The sequence below is a fragment of the Nycticebus coucang genome, chromosome 2 (assembly GCF_027406575.1).
Source record: "Nycticebus coucang isolate mNycCou1 chromosome 2, mNycCou1.pri, whole genome shotgun sequence".
NCBI lineage: Eukaryota > Metazoa > Chordata > Mammalia > Primates > Lorisidae > Nycticebus > Nycticebus coucang.
In genome coordinates, this window is record NC_069781.1 from 179,953,108 (window position 1) to 179,970,207 (window position 17,100).

The 17,100-nt window shown below is 43.5% G+C and overlaps 1 protein-coding gene across 5 annotated transcripts in view; it reads left to right on the forward strand.

Annotated features, from left to right (window-relative positions):
• The window catches only part of CDH13 (cadherin 13), a 1,454,811-nt gene that overhangs the window by 1,200,757 nt on the left and 236,954 nt on the right, over positions 1-17,100 (forward strand). For all 5 annotated transcript variants that reach the window (XM_053609618.1, XM_053609625.1, XM_053609630.1 and 2 more), the window contains one exon: positions 8,643-8,821. In XM_053609618.1, coding sequence (XP_053465593.1) covers positions 8,643-8,821 — 179 coding nt within the window. The remainder of the gene's footprint in view (positions 1-8,642; positions 8,822-17,100) is intronic.

Below are 17,100 nucleotides of genomic sequence, written 5' to 3' on the forward strand. Positions count from 1 at the left end.
TAACAAATATGAAGTGTCCATTCTTATCCTTCCTTATTTTGGTTGGTTTAAAGCCTATTGCATCTGCGAAAAGGATTGCAGCGCCTGCTTTTTTCTGCTTTCCATTTGCCTGGAGTATAGATGACCATCCCTTCACCTTGAGTCTGTATTTGTCTTTTAATGTAAGGTGCAATTCTTGTATGCAGCAGGTATCTCGCTTGAGTTTTTGTATCTAGTCAGCCAACCTTTTCCTCTTTAGAGGACAATTTCAACCATTCACATTAACTGAGAATATTGATAAGCCTTTCGAGAATCCGGTGGACATTTTTAATCCTTTTGTGACTGTGGAAGTTGGAATTTGAATAAAATTTTCTGTGTGAGTTTACTTTTGTGGTGGAGGGTTATGCTGGTCTTTATGAAGGATAGGTCTGAGAATATCCTGGAGAGCTGGTTTAGTTATGGCACATTTCTTCAACATGTGAATGTCATTAAAGTATTTAACTTCTTCATCATAAATGAAACTCAGTTTAGCTGGGTACAGGATCCTGGGTTGAAAGTTATTTTGTTTTAGGATATTAAAAGTGGATGACCATCCTCTTCTAGCTTGAAAGGTTTCAGCAGAGAGATCTGCAGTTATTCTCATATTCTTCCCCTTGTAGGTGTTGGTTTTCTTTCGTCTGGCTGCTTTCAGAATTTTCTCCTTCATTTTAACTTTAGTGAAATTGATTATGATTTGTCTGGGGGATGTCTTATTTGTGTTAAGTCATGTTGGAGTTCTGAAACTGTCTGCTATCTGAATTTCAGAATCTCTTGGCATGTCTGTAAAGTTCTCCTTCATAATCTCATGGAGAAGAGACTATGTGCCTTGTGAAGCCACTTTGTTGCTTTCAGGGATCCCTATAAGATGAATATTGGTTTTCCTTGAATTATCCCAGAGCTCTCTGAAAGAGTGATCTGTTTTTGCCTCCATTTCTCTTCCTCTTTGAGAGTTTGGGAGCGTTCCAAAGCTTTGTCTTCAGTGTTGGAAATCCTTTCTTCTGCTTGCTCCATTCTGTTACTGAGGGATTCTCTGTGTTTTCAGATCTTTGAGGGCTGCAACTTCTTGTCTTAATGTGTCAAAATCTTTGGTCATTTGGTCTTTGAATTCATTGAATTCTTGAGATATCTTTTGGGTTACTGCTTGGAATTCTAATTCAATCTTATTTGCTATCCAGATTCTGAATTCAATTTCTGACATCTCAGCTATTTGTTTGTGCATGGGATCTGTGCTATGTCTGCCCCATTGATCCTTGGGGGAGTTGATCTACTCTGATTATTCATATTGCTATAGTTTTTCAGTTGATTTCACCTCATGATTGTTTTTCACTGTTGCCTCTGGCCGTCCTCAGAATTGGGGAGGTGTCTCTCCAAGATGAGACCCCAGCGGGATCACTCTATTGTTTCTGGATCTTTGTAGGGAGTGACCCTGTGTAGTTCCTCTAGGGCTGCCCCAGCCAGGGAGTTCTGGTTGCGGAAGCAGCTCCAGAGTGTGACACCCCCAGATCCAGCAATGGGGGGGATGGGGGGTGGTGCACACGGTTCTGGGAGTGCCTGGCGCCCAGTGACTTTGGCACAGAGAGCCCAAGGCTCCAGCAGTCTCTGGCCAGGAGAAGGGCTCTTCGCAGAGGCAGGGAGGGCTCTGGAGGGCACAAAACTACCAGAGACCCTGGCCAGACGTGCAGGACGGTGTGGAGGCAGAGAGGGTACAGGAGGGAGGACGCAAGGTTGCGTGGCTCCCGCAGTTCCTGGTCAAGGTGTGCGGAGGCCCAGCGGGGGCGGGGTGTGGGTCAGGGGTTACGGCACAGGTCTTACAGAGGTCTGGGAGAGTGCTGATCACGGTTGTGACACAGTTCTGACAGAGGTATAGGCAGCACAGCTCTTACAGAGGTCTGGGCGAGAGCTGATCGCAGTCACGGGCAGCTCTCACGGAGGTCTGGGCAGGAGCCGATTGCGGTCGCAGTGCAGCTCTTACTGCGGTCCAGGTGGGAGCCCCTTGTAATGCAGTTTAATGTCTCTTTTGCTCATCTCTCCTGGCTGGTAGAGTGGGAGGAGGAGGTTGGTTGGCTCTCCATTCTGGGTGTGGACACTGTGAAATAAATCTCTGCCCCAATCCTCAGAGGGCAGGGGGAGAGAATTGCAGAGTGGCAGAGAGAAGGGTCTGACTTTGGGGAAGGGGAAGGAGTGAACACAGATGAGGGCCCAAGGTGAGGCCTGCGAGATTTGCCTTTGTTGTCCTCGCTTGCTCTTTTGGCAAGCCATTCCCTCTGTTGCCTAGTTATCCAGGGATTATCACTCACAGCACAAAGATCCTTCACATTTTTCATGAGATGGTTGTGTTGTGCGTTCCACCCAGAATGTTCTTGATAAATGAGTTTTGATGAAGATGCCAGTGACCTTTGGTCTTTCCTCTGTTGAGTCACTCTGGCCCTAAAGTGGGGTCCTAGGAGCTGGGTCAAGAAGGAGGAGCTCAAAAATCCACCCCATGCCCCTGCAGGTAAATTATATGAGTAAAATGATCTTAATACAATGGGGAGTGGTAGAGACTGTGGAAAACTGGAACTGAGGGGAAAGTTGCCTTTATGTGCCAAGGAATTACTGCGTTTCTGAAACACAAATCGGAAGTAACCAGATCTTTTGGTTTTTTATGAAAAAGTGAGAATTTAGATTTTTGTATAAACTATCAAAATGTTTGCTTGTGAGACACTAGTTCAAATCTAAATAATAGAAGATCACTGTATAGGAATAGGAAGGCCAAAAAAAAAAAAAACCGGCTATGTCAGCCTTTGGAATGAGGCTCACCAGTTTCAACATTTGACTGTAACTATTAGTAGAGCTGCTTTTTTTTCCCCCAAATACATAAAATAAATGTTGTTAATGAGTACTCTGATGATAGATTACAACTTTAAAAAAAAGGCACATTCACTATAAACATCTTGCCATTTTCCTTCTACCTCCCTCTTTGGAAAAGGAAATTTCCTTGTCTGTCCAAGAATGATCTGGCTTAGACTGATGGCCCTTCTCCCCAGTCTCCTGGAAACCCAGCCTAAAGGCTGTTCCTACCCAAAACACCCAGGTCTCTGCTTGCACTAGGCACCTTCTCAGGTGAGGCCCTAGTTATGGTCTCTCCACATCTTCCCCCTTGGGGCTGTAAACATCTGACACTTTTTGATCAGAGAAAGGAACTATTTAGAGATGAAGTCAAAGAAATTTTAAGCACAGATTAATTTTGTCACTGTCTTTCTGAGCCTCCTCATTCTTGAGGCTGGCTGGACACAGCCCCTTGCTGTCAGCTATGCACTCGGGGGCTTGACTGCTTGAAGTCGCAGAAAAGGAGAACTTCAAAGGCTGGTTTTCAAGGTCAAGACACTGGGCTTTTTCTTTAATCAGGGAGCTGAAGTCAAGAGGAAGGAATCTGACCAAGAGGAAAGAATCACACTTGTTAATCAGCCTTTAACAAAAGAAAATGACACTCAACTTGGGACTTTCGACCTAGAATACTTGTATTTTTCTTTGGAGGGCTGCTGTTAGTTCATCTGGCTCAGGAAGTGACACAGTGATTACAGCTTATTTTGACACTCAGTAGAATGAATATTGGTGCCAGGAGAAAAGACAGAAAGGTACTGTGTGGAAGACCCCCATGCACTTTCTCTGCCATTGGGCAGCATGAGGCAAAGACGGATGGAAAGCCACCCAGGCTGATGGAAATGAATCAGTGTTCTTAGAGTCCAGCATGTAGGCTTGGACAAGGGGCAAGGCACTCCCCGTAGGCAGCTGGAACAGCCACGTGTGTCTCTAGCCTCTGCACATAAGCTGGGGCCTGGAGTTGGTGTATGACCATTGAAGTCAGTTCCAACAAGGGCCTCCGGGGGCATTGAACAAAAACGCAGAGGGGGTAGCAAAGCATGCCTGGTTATGAAAGATCTCAAGACTAGCTGGCTAGTGGCTCACTGTTCTCTACAGACAAGGTACCAATGACTCCTGTCACCGTGGAATGAGGCAAAGCTACAGGGAATGGCAAGAATGCAACCCAACTCCAAGCACTCTGATCAGAGACCCACTGCATGTCAGATACTGAGCTTACGAAGATGCACAGAGCAGTCTGTGCCCTCCAGGAGCTCAAGTTTAGCACCACATGGCCCATTACATACAGGTGCTATTCAAATGAAGGGGTCCCATCAACAAAAAAATTGGGGGAGTGTTGCAAGTTCTGTCCTCTCTTGGAAGTGATATTATGTGTTTGCTTAATGAAAGCACTGAGTGCTTTCACGCCATGCCTCATTCCTGTAATCCCAGCACTCTGGGAGGCTGAGGTGGGTAGACTGCTTGAGCTCAGGAGTTTGAGACCAGCCTAAGCAAGAGCAAGACCTTTGTCTCCAAAAATAGCTGGGCATTGTGGTGGACACCTATAGTCCCAGCTAGGGACTGAGGCAGGAGATAACTGGAGCCCAATAGTTTGCAGTTGCTGTCAGTTATGAAGCCATAACACTCTACCCAGGATGACAGAGTGAGACTCCTTCTCAAAAAGATTAATACTTTTACTAGCATTCCTGAGATATTTTACTAAGAAGAATATGTTACAGCTCCATCCATGTAAACATAAAAGAGGTAAAGTCTCCATCTTTATATGGCTGCATATTGTTCCATGGTGTACATATACCACAATTTATTAATCCATTCATGGGTCAATGGGCACTTAGGCTGCTTCCATGACTTGGCGATTATGAATTGGGCATAAATGCAGTAATGTACACAGTTATGATTTAATAAAATAAATAAATAAATAAAAATAAAAGCACTGAGATGTCCTAGGGGTTAGGGAGGGGGACCTACTTGGCTGATCTTGCTGCATATTTCCCTAATCTGTTTCTCTACTGAGCCCAAGGAATCAGAGTTCCTTGGATCTGATTTAGGAAATGCTTGCTTAGGAGGTGTGTGCAGCCATTGAACCCTTCCTGTCAGCAAGTTTATACAGCCATTGTGGAATGTGGAAGAACAAAAAACATGATCCAGCCTCCAGCGGAAGAGTTGGCAAGAGATAAATAAACAGGACATTGGGCTCAGCAGATAAACTGAGATTTGGGCTAGAGCCTTGGTCCTGGAGGAAGGATGGAGTACCACGTGGAGAAGTGGTGTAGATTAGAGCGTGTGTGTGTGTGTGTGTGTGTGTGTGTGTGTGTGTGTGTGTGTGTGTTGCTGTAAAGTTGTGCCCTCCATAGTAGGAACCCAGTCTGCACCGAATCTGGGTGAGGGGTACAGGAGGAGGGTGAAACAGACAGAGCATTTCAAGGATGAAGGGCCCCTGGTCTCATATTGCCCCAACAGGTTCCAGACTCTTTTGATGACTTAACTCTAAGCTCCTGTGTCTGAGGCCATTGTACACACTGCCATGATTGGTTCAGAGCCCAGGGCAAAGTGTGACAACAGGAGGTATCCTTCTCTGAATATTCTCATGCTGAAAATAGGGAAATTGAGGCTCAAGGGGAATTGAATATTGTACCCATGCTCACACAGTTAGTAAAGACTTAAAAAAAAAAAAGACTTGAATCTAGATGTGTTGCCCCCAAGTCATTTTCTTCAGTTTTGCAATCGTATTTGCATAATGTAGGCATTCTGCAGTCTCCTTGGGGTGGGACTCACACAGAAGGAAATTCAGTTATGCATGCATGTCTGGGTTAAGACAAAAGCAGAGCTCAAGGCCAAGTTCAATTGTTCCCTATAACAATTCATTAAAATAGAAAACATCTGTGTAACCTTGGGTATAGTCTAGGATAACCTTTTGTTATACCATGTTATCAAATTTGTAAACACAAAGATATTCTCAACAATTTTTTGGTGGGAACTAAAGGTCCATCAACCTGGGTGATCTTTTCTCTCTGTCTAATCATTCTAATGCACATGTCAGCTGCAAGCCATGATGACTTCATTGTTATACTCTCCGTGACTTCAATTAAAGGCAGATTAAACAGGGCATAGATCCAATTAGTCAGGCATTCATTACACACCAGCTAGATGTAAGGCACTGGGTCAAGTGTACTGAACCTGTGACTGTTTGGTGTGGAATTGATGGGGTTGAGGCCTCCTTCTGTTCCTTTGTCCACACAGAGCTCACTGGGGCATGTCCCTGGGTGAGATCCCAGTCTGAAATGCACCTTTTCGTGTCTCACTGAGATCCTCAAGTTTGTCTGTTCTTTCACAACAACTCCCATGGATTTGGGAGTGGCTTCCTGGACCTCTAGGTTGAGAACCAGGTTCCATAGTCCGGCAGGAGGGAAAACAGAGCCCTATTATTCACAGCTCTCTTCCAAAGGCAAGGACTGCACCGGCCAAGAATGTTGTTTCTGTTCTTGTCCTGGCCCTGACACTTGCCCTGTGACAACTTCACAGGACAAAGAAACCAGGTGGATAGAAATTGGTCTTCAAAGCATCTGGTTCAAGGGCAACATTTTTAAAATTAACTGAGACAGTTAACGAATCCATCCAACCTGTATGGTGGCCATATTCCCCTTGCCTACCTGATTAGTCAGGCCCAATGGTTGATAATCTGATTCCAGTTGTGAGAAAACAGGACCTGGCTTTGATGACTTCAGAAGCGCTGTTGTGTAAGGGACAGGAATGCTGGGGTGGTGGCAGAACTAGATGATTCTGTTTCCTTTAGGCTGCAATGTTTTCTGCATAGGAATACTCCTGTTAGAAACTGTAGGTCTAGCGCTTTGGGTTTTTTGTCAATTAAGTCACACTTTGAAGACTCTATTCACAGAAGAGCAAACTATGAAGAAAAATTATGGTTAGGCAGGTTGCCCTAAGCCAAATATGACAGCAATACGATTGCTATTGTCAGTTATCAAGATGAGCAGGGAAATTTATCTGCCTTTGCTCTAAACCATGCTTTTATTGGTATTTATAATTATGTTCTTTTTAAATTAGATTTTAAGTGCAAAAGCAATACATTCACCTTGTAAAAATAACCAAAACATTACAGGAAGGCTAAAAATGTTCCCTGATGATCTTCCCAAATCCCAATTCCCTCCTTCCTGAGATTTAACCACCATCTCCATAGTGAAGTTCACCTTTACAGACCTTGTTCTCTGCATTTATGAATATAAACTGCAAAATACAAAGTATTGTGGAATTTTCTGCCTTCAAGCAAGGCTACAAAAATGGTATCATCCTATGGATAACATTCTGCAATCTAACTTTTTTTTTTTGTTTGTTTAATAATATATCTTAGGTAGGCAAGATACAATGGCTCATGCCTATAATCCTAGCACTCTAGGAGGCAAAGGCAGGTGGATTGCTTAAGCTCAGAAGTTCAAGACCAGCCTAAGCAAGAGTGAGACCTCATCTCTAAAAACAGCTGGGTGTTGTGGTGGGCACCTATAGTCCCAGCTACTTGAGAGGCTGAGGCAAGAGTATCACTTGAGCCCAAGAGTTTGAGGTTGCAGTGAGCTGTGATGCCACAGTACTCTATCAATGGCAACAAAGTGAGACTGTCTCAAAAAAACAAAAACTAAAAATAAAAATATAAAAAAAAGATACAATTAGCATGAAAAATTAATAATATATTTTAGAGAGTTTTCCATGTTAGAGCACATTAGATATACAACCTTTTGTAAATGGTTGCTAAATATTTTGCAGTGTGGGATACTATCATTTTAGCAATCCCCTTATTGTTGGACAGCTAGGTTGCTTCCAAACTTTTCACCATGATGGGTCATCCTGCTATCAACTTCCTTGCACAACCCTCTAGCTGACATGTGCAAGTGTTTCTTGAGAGCAGATACTGAGAAGGTGGATGCCTTGTTTTGACTATTTGCTGTCCAATTGTCCTCTAAAGTGGCTGTCCCCATTCTCCTTAGTACTAGCTGCATGTGAGACCCATTATCTGATGCTCTCATCTCAAAAATTAAGAGGTTACAGAACTAGGTCCTGCTTGTCTGGGGGGGAAAACCACCCTTGTCTTAATGTCTGAAGTGCCTAAAATAACACGGCCACTGCACAGTAAGTGTTTGGATAACATTTGGTCCCGTTTTCCTGTAACTAGAAGGTCCTTTCCCCTTGAGGTCCCTTCTCTCTATGTTCACTGTACTGGCCCTGAAGTGTCCGCATCAGAACTTTCTCTGCACCCCAGGCTAGGTGAGCTTGTTCTCCCGTGCGTCCTTCACGTCCGCTCTCAGCACACCTTCCATGTTTTATTATTTCTACCTCTTCCTGGCCTCCTCTGTCCTGTGATCCCTGAACTGACCAAGAGATGCACCTTTTACACCTGTTTCCCCAACACCCAGCCAGGGCACACATTGGAGCATTCCATAACAGCTTTTAAAATGAAGGCCAGAGCCACAGAGCCATATCCACCGTGGAATGACAGCCCGGGAAAATAAACAGTGCATCGGCAGTAGAAAAAATTAAGAGGTCGCTCTGCTGAGCAGCAAAGATACTTTTCTTTATTTCACGTCTTTTCATGTGGTGGCAGGGGAGGGAAAGCTCACATGCAGCAAAGCTCAGGAAACACTTTCCTTTTTCATTTGGAAAGTGATTGGCACGTCCCTCCATTGCTTCAGGGTGTGTGGGAACAAGTCTCTGACCCCCACAGTAACCACTCCCTGCCCTCTGTCCTGCCCCCGTAGGGACCACAGTGATGCGGATGACAGCCTTCGACGCAGATGACCCAGCCACTGATAACGCCCTCCTGCGCTATAATATCCGTCAACAGACACCTGACAAGCCATCTCCCAACATGTTCTACATCGATCCTGAGAAAGGAGACATTGTCACCGTGGTGTCACCTGCACTGCTGGACCGGGAGGTGAGCTGAAAGGAATGCATTTTCTTTTTCATGAGAATGGAGTGTGGATTTCACACAAGGGAAAACGTGGGGCTTCAGTCAATGGCTCTTTATATTGAGAAAGGCAGAAATGCTGTGTTTATATGTGGTTGGGCCCGGGAAATCTACACAGGGAAATGGGACATCGTGTGACCCAAGAAAACACACACTCTTAAGGGACCAATCACTTGAAACTGTTTGCTTTCATCCAGCCCCATGCCTGTGTTTCTTCTCTAACCCTTTACACGTTAGGCCCTTGTGGTTCTGACGCTGCTATGGCCCCTGCCTTTAGAAGGAGGAAAGGAAGATAAGGCTGTCTTTGTGTCACTGTGTCCCTGCAAACCTCTCTCTTCCTCAGCCTCTGTTCTTGTCCCATAGACTTTCTCTGTGAAGTCTCCCTGATCTTTCTGGGTCACGTGTCACAAAGAGGTCACCCGTGGACCACAGCCAGTCTGTGCACCTGCTCTTTGGTTTTACCCACAGTGTTTTACAGCTTTTACAATTAGTTGCTATATCAAAATATTTGGAGTTAAAATTTCTGAAAAAAAAATTAAATTCTGTTTCCAGGTTTTCTGAACATCAGAAATTAGAGAAACTTGGGCCCAGTTTCCACATGTGCACCATCAATCTCATGAGACATGGCATTCACATAGATCTGGGTGTCGGCTGTCCCATTTACATGGGACATGTGCCCCTCCCCGTTTATGTCCCCTTCTAAACATGCCCCTCTGGCCCTGCCCCTTCCTGAGTTCGAGGTCCACCCCATAGCTCACTATAAGCTACCCTAAGTCGGAGGCCCTCTTGGACCTCCGAATGCAACATTCCTAAACCAACCCGTGGATTCCCATCCACACCAAATGAATTCCCATTCTGGAATTCCCTGTTCTGGCATTGCTCCACAGGCATGGCCACGTGGAGTCACCCTTAGCCTTCTGCAAACACCATCTGCTCCATGGTGAGTGCCGGTGTCCCTGGGGGCTCTGTGCACCTCAGTGTTTCTGCTGCGGCAAATCACTGGGTCTTTTCATCTCCTTTCTCTGCTCCTGTATGTTGTAGCTGCTCACAAGATTCTGGGTTGGATCAACCCTCTCTAAGAGGCGGTCCTCACCCACCTCAGTCTCCCCATGGCTCTGATCTCCGACCACGCTCACCTGTAGCCATCATGTGGCATTTCCCATGTGTTACTTTCAGATGTCATTTGTCCCTAGAGAATATTCTCTTTATGCCAATCTAGGCCTGGATTGTGCCTTATAGTAACCACAAGTCACATGTGGTTATTTAAATTTTTTACTTATATTATCTGAAATTAAAATCTAAGTTCTCAGTCACATTCTCCACATTTCAAGTACTCAGTGGTCACAGGTGGCTGGTGGCTACTGGTCAGTGCAGAGATGGAACATTCCCGTCATCACAGAAGGTTCTACTGGGCAGCCAGGGCCTAGACTGTCAATTTCTTGAGAACTGTGGTCATACGCTTGTCCATATCCCACTGCCTAGTCTGAGCACACTTCATAATCCTAATGCTATATTTGTTGACACAGAGGAGGAAAGGCAAGACTGGGTTGAAAATGACCCTAAGATTTTATCCTTGAGGGACAGAAAACATAAATAGGAAATCATTGGGAGCAAGAGAACGAAATTTCCATTGAAACTATGATTGTCATTTAGAAGATGCAGTTATTTCAAGTTAAAAAAAAAAAAAAACAGTGATTTCTCCATCTCAGCTTAGTGAGTTATTCCCTTTCTTAAGTTTAATTTGGAGACAAAAGAAATGGAATAACAGTAATAGGGACTTAAGCTGTGTTTCCAGCTCGCGATCTTTTCACTTGAGCTTTTGTTAAGTTTCAATAAGCATATAATTAAGTCGAATTAAGCATTTCTAGCCACAATACATAAACATCCCTCCCCCACAAAAGAAAAGATGAACGCAGTTTAACTGAAATTATAAAATCAATGCAAATGAATGAAGAGGGTCACTTTCTGGTGAGGGTTTCCAGAGTTCAGTGCTGATCTGGACAACACTACTGCAATCCAAAGAAAAGAAATGTCCCTAAATTCAGGCAAGCCTGGTCTGTTTACCATGCTGTGCTAAGCTTCTCTTCAGAGCGTTTGCTGAGGAGGTAAAATGTGACTCCAAGTTCCTTGTTTTTAAAGGGGCAGAACTTATGCATCAGACTTCCAGTGGCTGTTCCAGGGTTTGCAATGTTTCCCTGTCACTGACACTCCAGGCCTCTCCCGAGATTCAGTTGGATATGATGAGTATCTTCAGGAGGATTGTGGAATTATTTCTCATCTTGTTTGTTTGTTTGTTTCTGGAGAACTTCTGGAAAGATATCATGGTCCAGGTGTGGTTTTAAAGGTCTACTTCTGGGCCAGCTAGGCAGAGCATTAGTCCAGATTTGCATCCCATTCATTTTCAAGAAAATATTCCATCTGGGACCCTAAAAGCTTTGATATACTTCAACTCGATTTTAAGTTTACCTTGTTTTCACTCACATATCTCAAATAGCGTGTTTGAGCATTGCAGTTGCTGAACAAATACATCAGTGACTCCTTCAAGAGTGGTGGCTATAAAGACGGTATGAACACTTTGCTGTGGCTTCTCCCCATGTCTGAGTAGGGAGCAAAGCAGATAGGGGTCTCCTGCCCTGTTGGGAGTCTCCAGAAGCCTGCCAGGTAACATGAGCACAGTTGATGAGATTTCCATTCTGCTTTTTATGTTCCCTGTACTGTAGTTCCTTGTATAAGTACATCTCCCACGGAGGATCCCAGCAGGAGGTGTTTCCCTGAGGGAGAGACAGACATGATATAAGACGTCTGAGGAGGTGGCTGGTGGGCACTGGGTGTGTTCTTTGAACCTGCCTATCTGTCCGTTCACCTTTCCTGCTTTTGCTTTGTAATAAAGCTTGTGAACGAGGACAGTCCAGTGCTGCAGTGGAGAAATGCACTTTATGATGTTACCCCTTTGGGTATCGTCCATTCTTCCCACCCTCCCCTGGGCCTGGGCCGCTGTCCTCATCTGGTCCATTCCTTTCCATGCACCAAGATTCAGGAGGAAGAGGTCATGTCTGGCATGTTCTATGACATATTCCTAGTCCTTAGTACACGAGAAAGGCCCAAAAAGTACTTGCTGAGAGATGAAAGACAGGGAGGATGTGAGGGGGAAAGGAGGACCCACCCCTGAGTTGTGGGAGCAGGTGAAGTGACCATCCACGTCATATGTGCCCTTCCGTGTTGTAAGCTCAGCACTCATGGGCATGGAGTGGCCCTTAGAAACCTGGTGCATTTTCCATCGCAAGCTCATCCATTCAGTCTTTCTGAAACCCTCCCAGAACGTGCACTTCCCCAAGAAAGGAAGCTTGGGTCTTTATCTCATCTCCATATCCTCATAGCGAAATAAACATGAGGGACTCAGTAAAGTTTAGCTGGATGGGTGAGTGGATGAGTGTGTGGATGGGTGGATGATCTGTGCTCCATCCATCTGTGTGATCTCAGAAGAAATGCAGGATCCACATTCAAGCGTGAATATATACACAGAGAAGTTACTTTAATTGAGAGCTTGGTCTTCGCCTTGTACAATCATCCAATAATCACTTACACTTACCGTGCTCAGCAACTAGGCTCTGAGAAGCACTGCCTTGGTCTATTGGTGACCGTCAGGATCTGTGCCTCTTGCTTAAGTGTCTGAGAAAATGTTCAGGGAAAATAAGAGCTTTGTATCCTGCTACACGAAATTGGGTTCACCGGGGGCACTGTTCTTGTCTTTTCTATAGCTATGCTTAGCCCCTTCATCCTGGCATTTCTTTATATATTTTTAAACTATGTCTGGCTGAACTACAAAATAAAATCAGATAAAGGTTCCTCACATTTGACAAATGGTTTATTTAGTTGATTGTCTTGGCTGCTAGACTGAGATTCATCAGCTGAAATCTGACAACTTTTCTGAACACAGCCACAATTTGCAACTACTCAGAGTAGCTAATGGCCAGGTTTTTGTTGTTGTTGTGTTTTTGTTTTTCTAATAGAAACAGTGGTCAGAATAGACCCTTAAAAAACAATCTTCACATTTGCATCGTGAAAGTGTCGTTAGTCTTTTTAAGGAGTTCCAGCTGAACACATTTCTATCCTTGTTTGAATTTGCCTTTTCCTTACTGTGCATTACCTTCCGCATAATCTAAGGAAAATTATATCCTGCCCATGAAAATGTACATACAATAAAAGATGATAGGACTGTGACTGCAATTATTTTCTATTTTCAGCTGGTTGAGTATTTTTTGAAACTTCATAATGCCCAAAGTTTTAGCCCAACAGCAAAAATGGAGAGAGTTAATTTCTTTGCACAGTAAGTGTCAAATAAGAACTTATTTTTAGATTTATGTGCATTTTTTGCTACGAGATATTCAGGAATCCTTGAATATGTTAGAAAAGAAAACCGAAGTGTGTCCAGTGAACATCTGTTGTCAGTGAACGTGAAGTGTAGCTGTGCCCCCAAAGGGAGCAGTATGTTTAGTCAAAATGATCCATGGTAAGATATTGTCATATAGGTTTTATTTCCAGAAACTACTACAGAAATCTGTGAAAATGATGATATCAAGTCAAACTGCCTGAAAAAAAAATAATAATGAAGGATTGCATTTCCCCCAGTGAGTGCCTTAAATGAAGAATACAGGTAGTTGCCATACTTTTAAGACAATTAAAGTTTTTGGGCCATTCTGATCTAATGCTAATAGACTTCTCACTGTCATCATGTTTAAATCATTGGCAGTAATTACAATTCAATCATGCTGTCAGGAACATTCTCTTCCTTTGTTTTGGTGGGTGGAAACACAATTATTTAGATACTAGCATCCTCACCATTTACATGAGCTATTTACTCATAAATATGTTTGTTGGGATAATTTTCCCCATTTTTTGTATCACATGCCATTGAGAAAATAGGGTGGGGGAAGAAGGTGTAAACAAATCATCTCAATATTTTTTAACAGAACGTGTTATCCTTGCGAATGAAACACAGTGAACCACCCTATGCAAATTGCACTTGCTCTGGTAGGCCAGCAGGTAGAGGCAAGGGGTCCACAGGCCTCCTGCTGATGGCAGTGAAGATAGAGACAGGGAAGGCAGGGTCTTATCTCATGGCCTCATTCACTCCTCCACTCTGGATAAATTCTAGAAGACCTTGGTGCATCTGAGGACTCCACCAGTGACCCTAACCACTTCCCCCATCTCTCTAAGTTTGGCCCATCCATCTATTCAGGCTAGCACTGTGTCTAGATGCCAATCAGGATTTCCATTTAGCTGACATTTGGCCTAAAAGACATGGGCCAAGGGAATAGCTTACTTCTGTTTTTTATCAGCTTTGAGACCTTGGACAAGTCGTTTGTCTGACTCAGTTTCTTCGTCTTCCACAATCAGGATAATCACAGTCCCATTCTTCATATTGGGAGATTAAATAAGATGTGTCAAGCACTAGCATGATGCTTAACTTACCCATATGCATTCTGTAAATATTAGTTGATATTAGTTATTTTCATGACTGATGATGAGATTGACAAGCAGAATGAAGATGGTGTCTGTCTCTTCTGGAGAACGTAGATTTACACTCTGCCCACACAGCAAAGACTACAGCAGGTCCTTTAAGTCCATTGAAACACTGCATTACCCAGCCCCAAAATTCAGAGATGGAGGTTGACAAATAAATAAAGCAACTTATGAATGTCTGCAGAATCCATGGTACAGTGCTGGATGGCAGGTATGCAAAGACTGAGCTTCTCGGTATGGAAGTAAGGCAGATATGTCAACAGCAAATGCACACGGACGTGCTATTTGAACTGAGTCTTGACATGTGGGAGGAAATGTGAAGGAAGGGCGTCGTGAGGACAGCAATGGCATCGCACCCTCATGTGCTACTGAAAGACTCAATAATTGAGAGGATGGTATACAGAGAAAAGGGCGGGGAGTTGGAACAAGATTACAAAGGCTTCTAATGTCATTCTAAGGATTATGGATAAATCCTACTATAAATGGGAAACCACCAAGCATTGTATAAACATTAAATGCAGCTCTGTTAATCATGGCATTTGCAGACCTGTGACTTGGAGAGAAAGCTCATTAAGCTACCAGGGAGACGGTCAGTGGCAAAATAGGCATTTTGGAGACAGACGTGAGACGCTGAGTGACTGAGGAGTTGATTCTCAGCGATTTCTAGAGAGATGAGGAGCTACCACTTGAATCTAAATTTCCAGCTTAATAACTAGATTAGCAAACAACAGCCTGCAGGTATTTTCTCCCTTCTGTCCTTGTGCCTCTTAAAGTCTTAGACAATCGGGTTTCCTTGGTACAACTTGAATGAAGACACACTTAACCTTGTCATGAAGAGAGATTCATCTTTTGGGATTCAACAAATGTTTACTTCCCAAAGTTTTCTCTCTCTTTGTTTTTTTTATTTTTATGTAGTAAAAATAACTTAAAATGTAAGGTGATAATGAATTTAGAGTACTTCTGGGTATTTGTCATGTTAAATTTCTCCATCTTATTTTATGAGAAGTGCCCTAAAAAAAGCTGAAGTTTTCAGGGAGAGTTCTTTTAGAGACCTGTTTATTTCCTTGGATAAGCCAGCAATAACCTGACTGGGATATTAATGCAGGCTTCACTTCATCGGCACATTTCTAGTTATTGAACTTCAACTAACATTGTTCTAAACGCCATCCCTGTTAGTGGTTGGAGAAGGTATCCTCCAATTTAGAAAGAATTTCTGCTTCGAATTCACAGAGAAGAAGAGGGAAAAGATTTGTTCCTGCCGTATTGAGAATAGCCATCATTTAAGAAAAGAAAAGTTGACTTACAGTCTTGAGAAAGCAGCTATTTCATACTTAGCATTGCTGTTCTCAGGGCACAGCCAGGACCTGGTTACTGGAGCTCCCGCCTGTAGCAGGTTAGAGGGAGGTGACAGAAGGCCCCAACACTTAGAGAACTGGTTTTCAGCTGGGGTCCTGAGGCACACTGGTGTGCCGTGAGAGGATCTTAGGTGTGCCTCGAAAATTTTTAAAGGTCATTAATTAAATTATTTTTGAAACGTTCAAAGCACAGTAAGTATATTCTCTTTTTTTACACTATTTTTTTGATCAACATAACGTAAGTGTGCCACGGAAGTTTAACTGTAGGTTCAAGTGAGATTAAAAAGGTTGAAAAACACTGCTTAGCCAGCCTAAGCCAGAGCTAGACCCCGTCTCTAAAAATAGACAGGAATGTATCAGTGTGCATTCCCATCAGCAGCGTAGAAGTGTGCCCTTTTCTCCACATCCATGCCAACATACAATACACTCTACATACAATAACTAAGAAAATGCCATGAAGGCTGCATTGAACAGTTTGATGAGAATATTTCAGATTGTATATGAGACCAGCACATTGTACCCCTTGATTGCACTAATGTACACAGCTATGATTTAACAATAAAAAAATAAGGAAAGAAAGAAAGAAGACTTCAGGGAATAACAGTAAAAAAAATAAATAAATAAAAATAGACAGGAATTACTGGGGGCGGGGAGGGCTGTAGTCCCAGCTACTTGGGAACCTGAGGCAGGAGAATTGTTTGCACCCAGGTTTTGTTATGTCCGGACTCTGACAGCATAAAGAGGGTGCAGGGACAGCCAGAGGTGGGGACAGAAGACTTCACAGGTGAGGGGCTCTTCCTAAAGCTGAGTTTTAAACCCAGATGGAATTGTGGTCTCATGAGGGCTATAGATGATCTTCCCTACGGAGCAGCATAGTGTCTGAGGTGACAGTCTTCTGCTCCAGCTTGCCTGGGACATTCCCTTGAAGGCATCTCAGACCTCTCGATGTCCTTTCTGTTAGCCCTGAACCTGAGATTGGGGCTCCAGTAATAAAGAAACTGAAATGACTTTGCCATCACATGTCACTGCATCAGTCCCTAGAAGAAGTACTTTACGTTGAACTTAATCTGGATAGCAATCTAATGAGGTCTGTAAAATAGCCCTAGTCATACAAATGGAGTCATACAGATGTCACTGAGATTTAAACCGTATCAGTCCATCTCCGAAGTTTATGCATTTTTCCACTACTATATGAATCAGTGTCATTGATATCTATTTGGGTGATAACCTCACAAGAGAAGTAGAATTGAACCGTCTTTTCAACACAGAACAGCAAAATAGTTTTGATGCAACTTTTGTTCTGAGCAAGCTGTGACCTCCTTCATATGGGCCGAGTGGTCTTTTCTAGGTTACTGAGCCCAGGAAGCT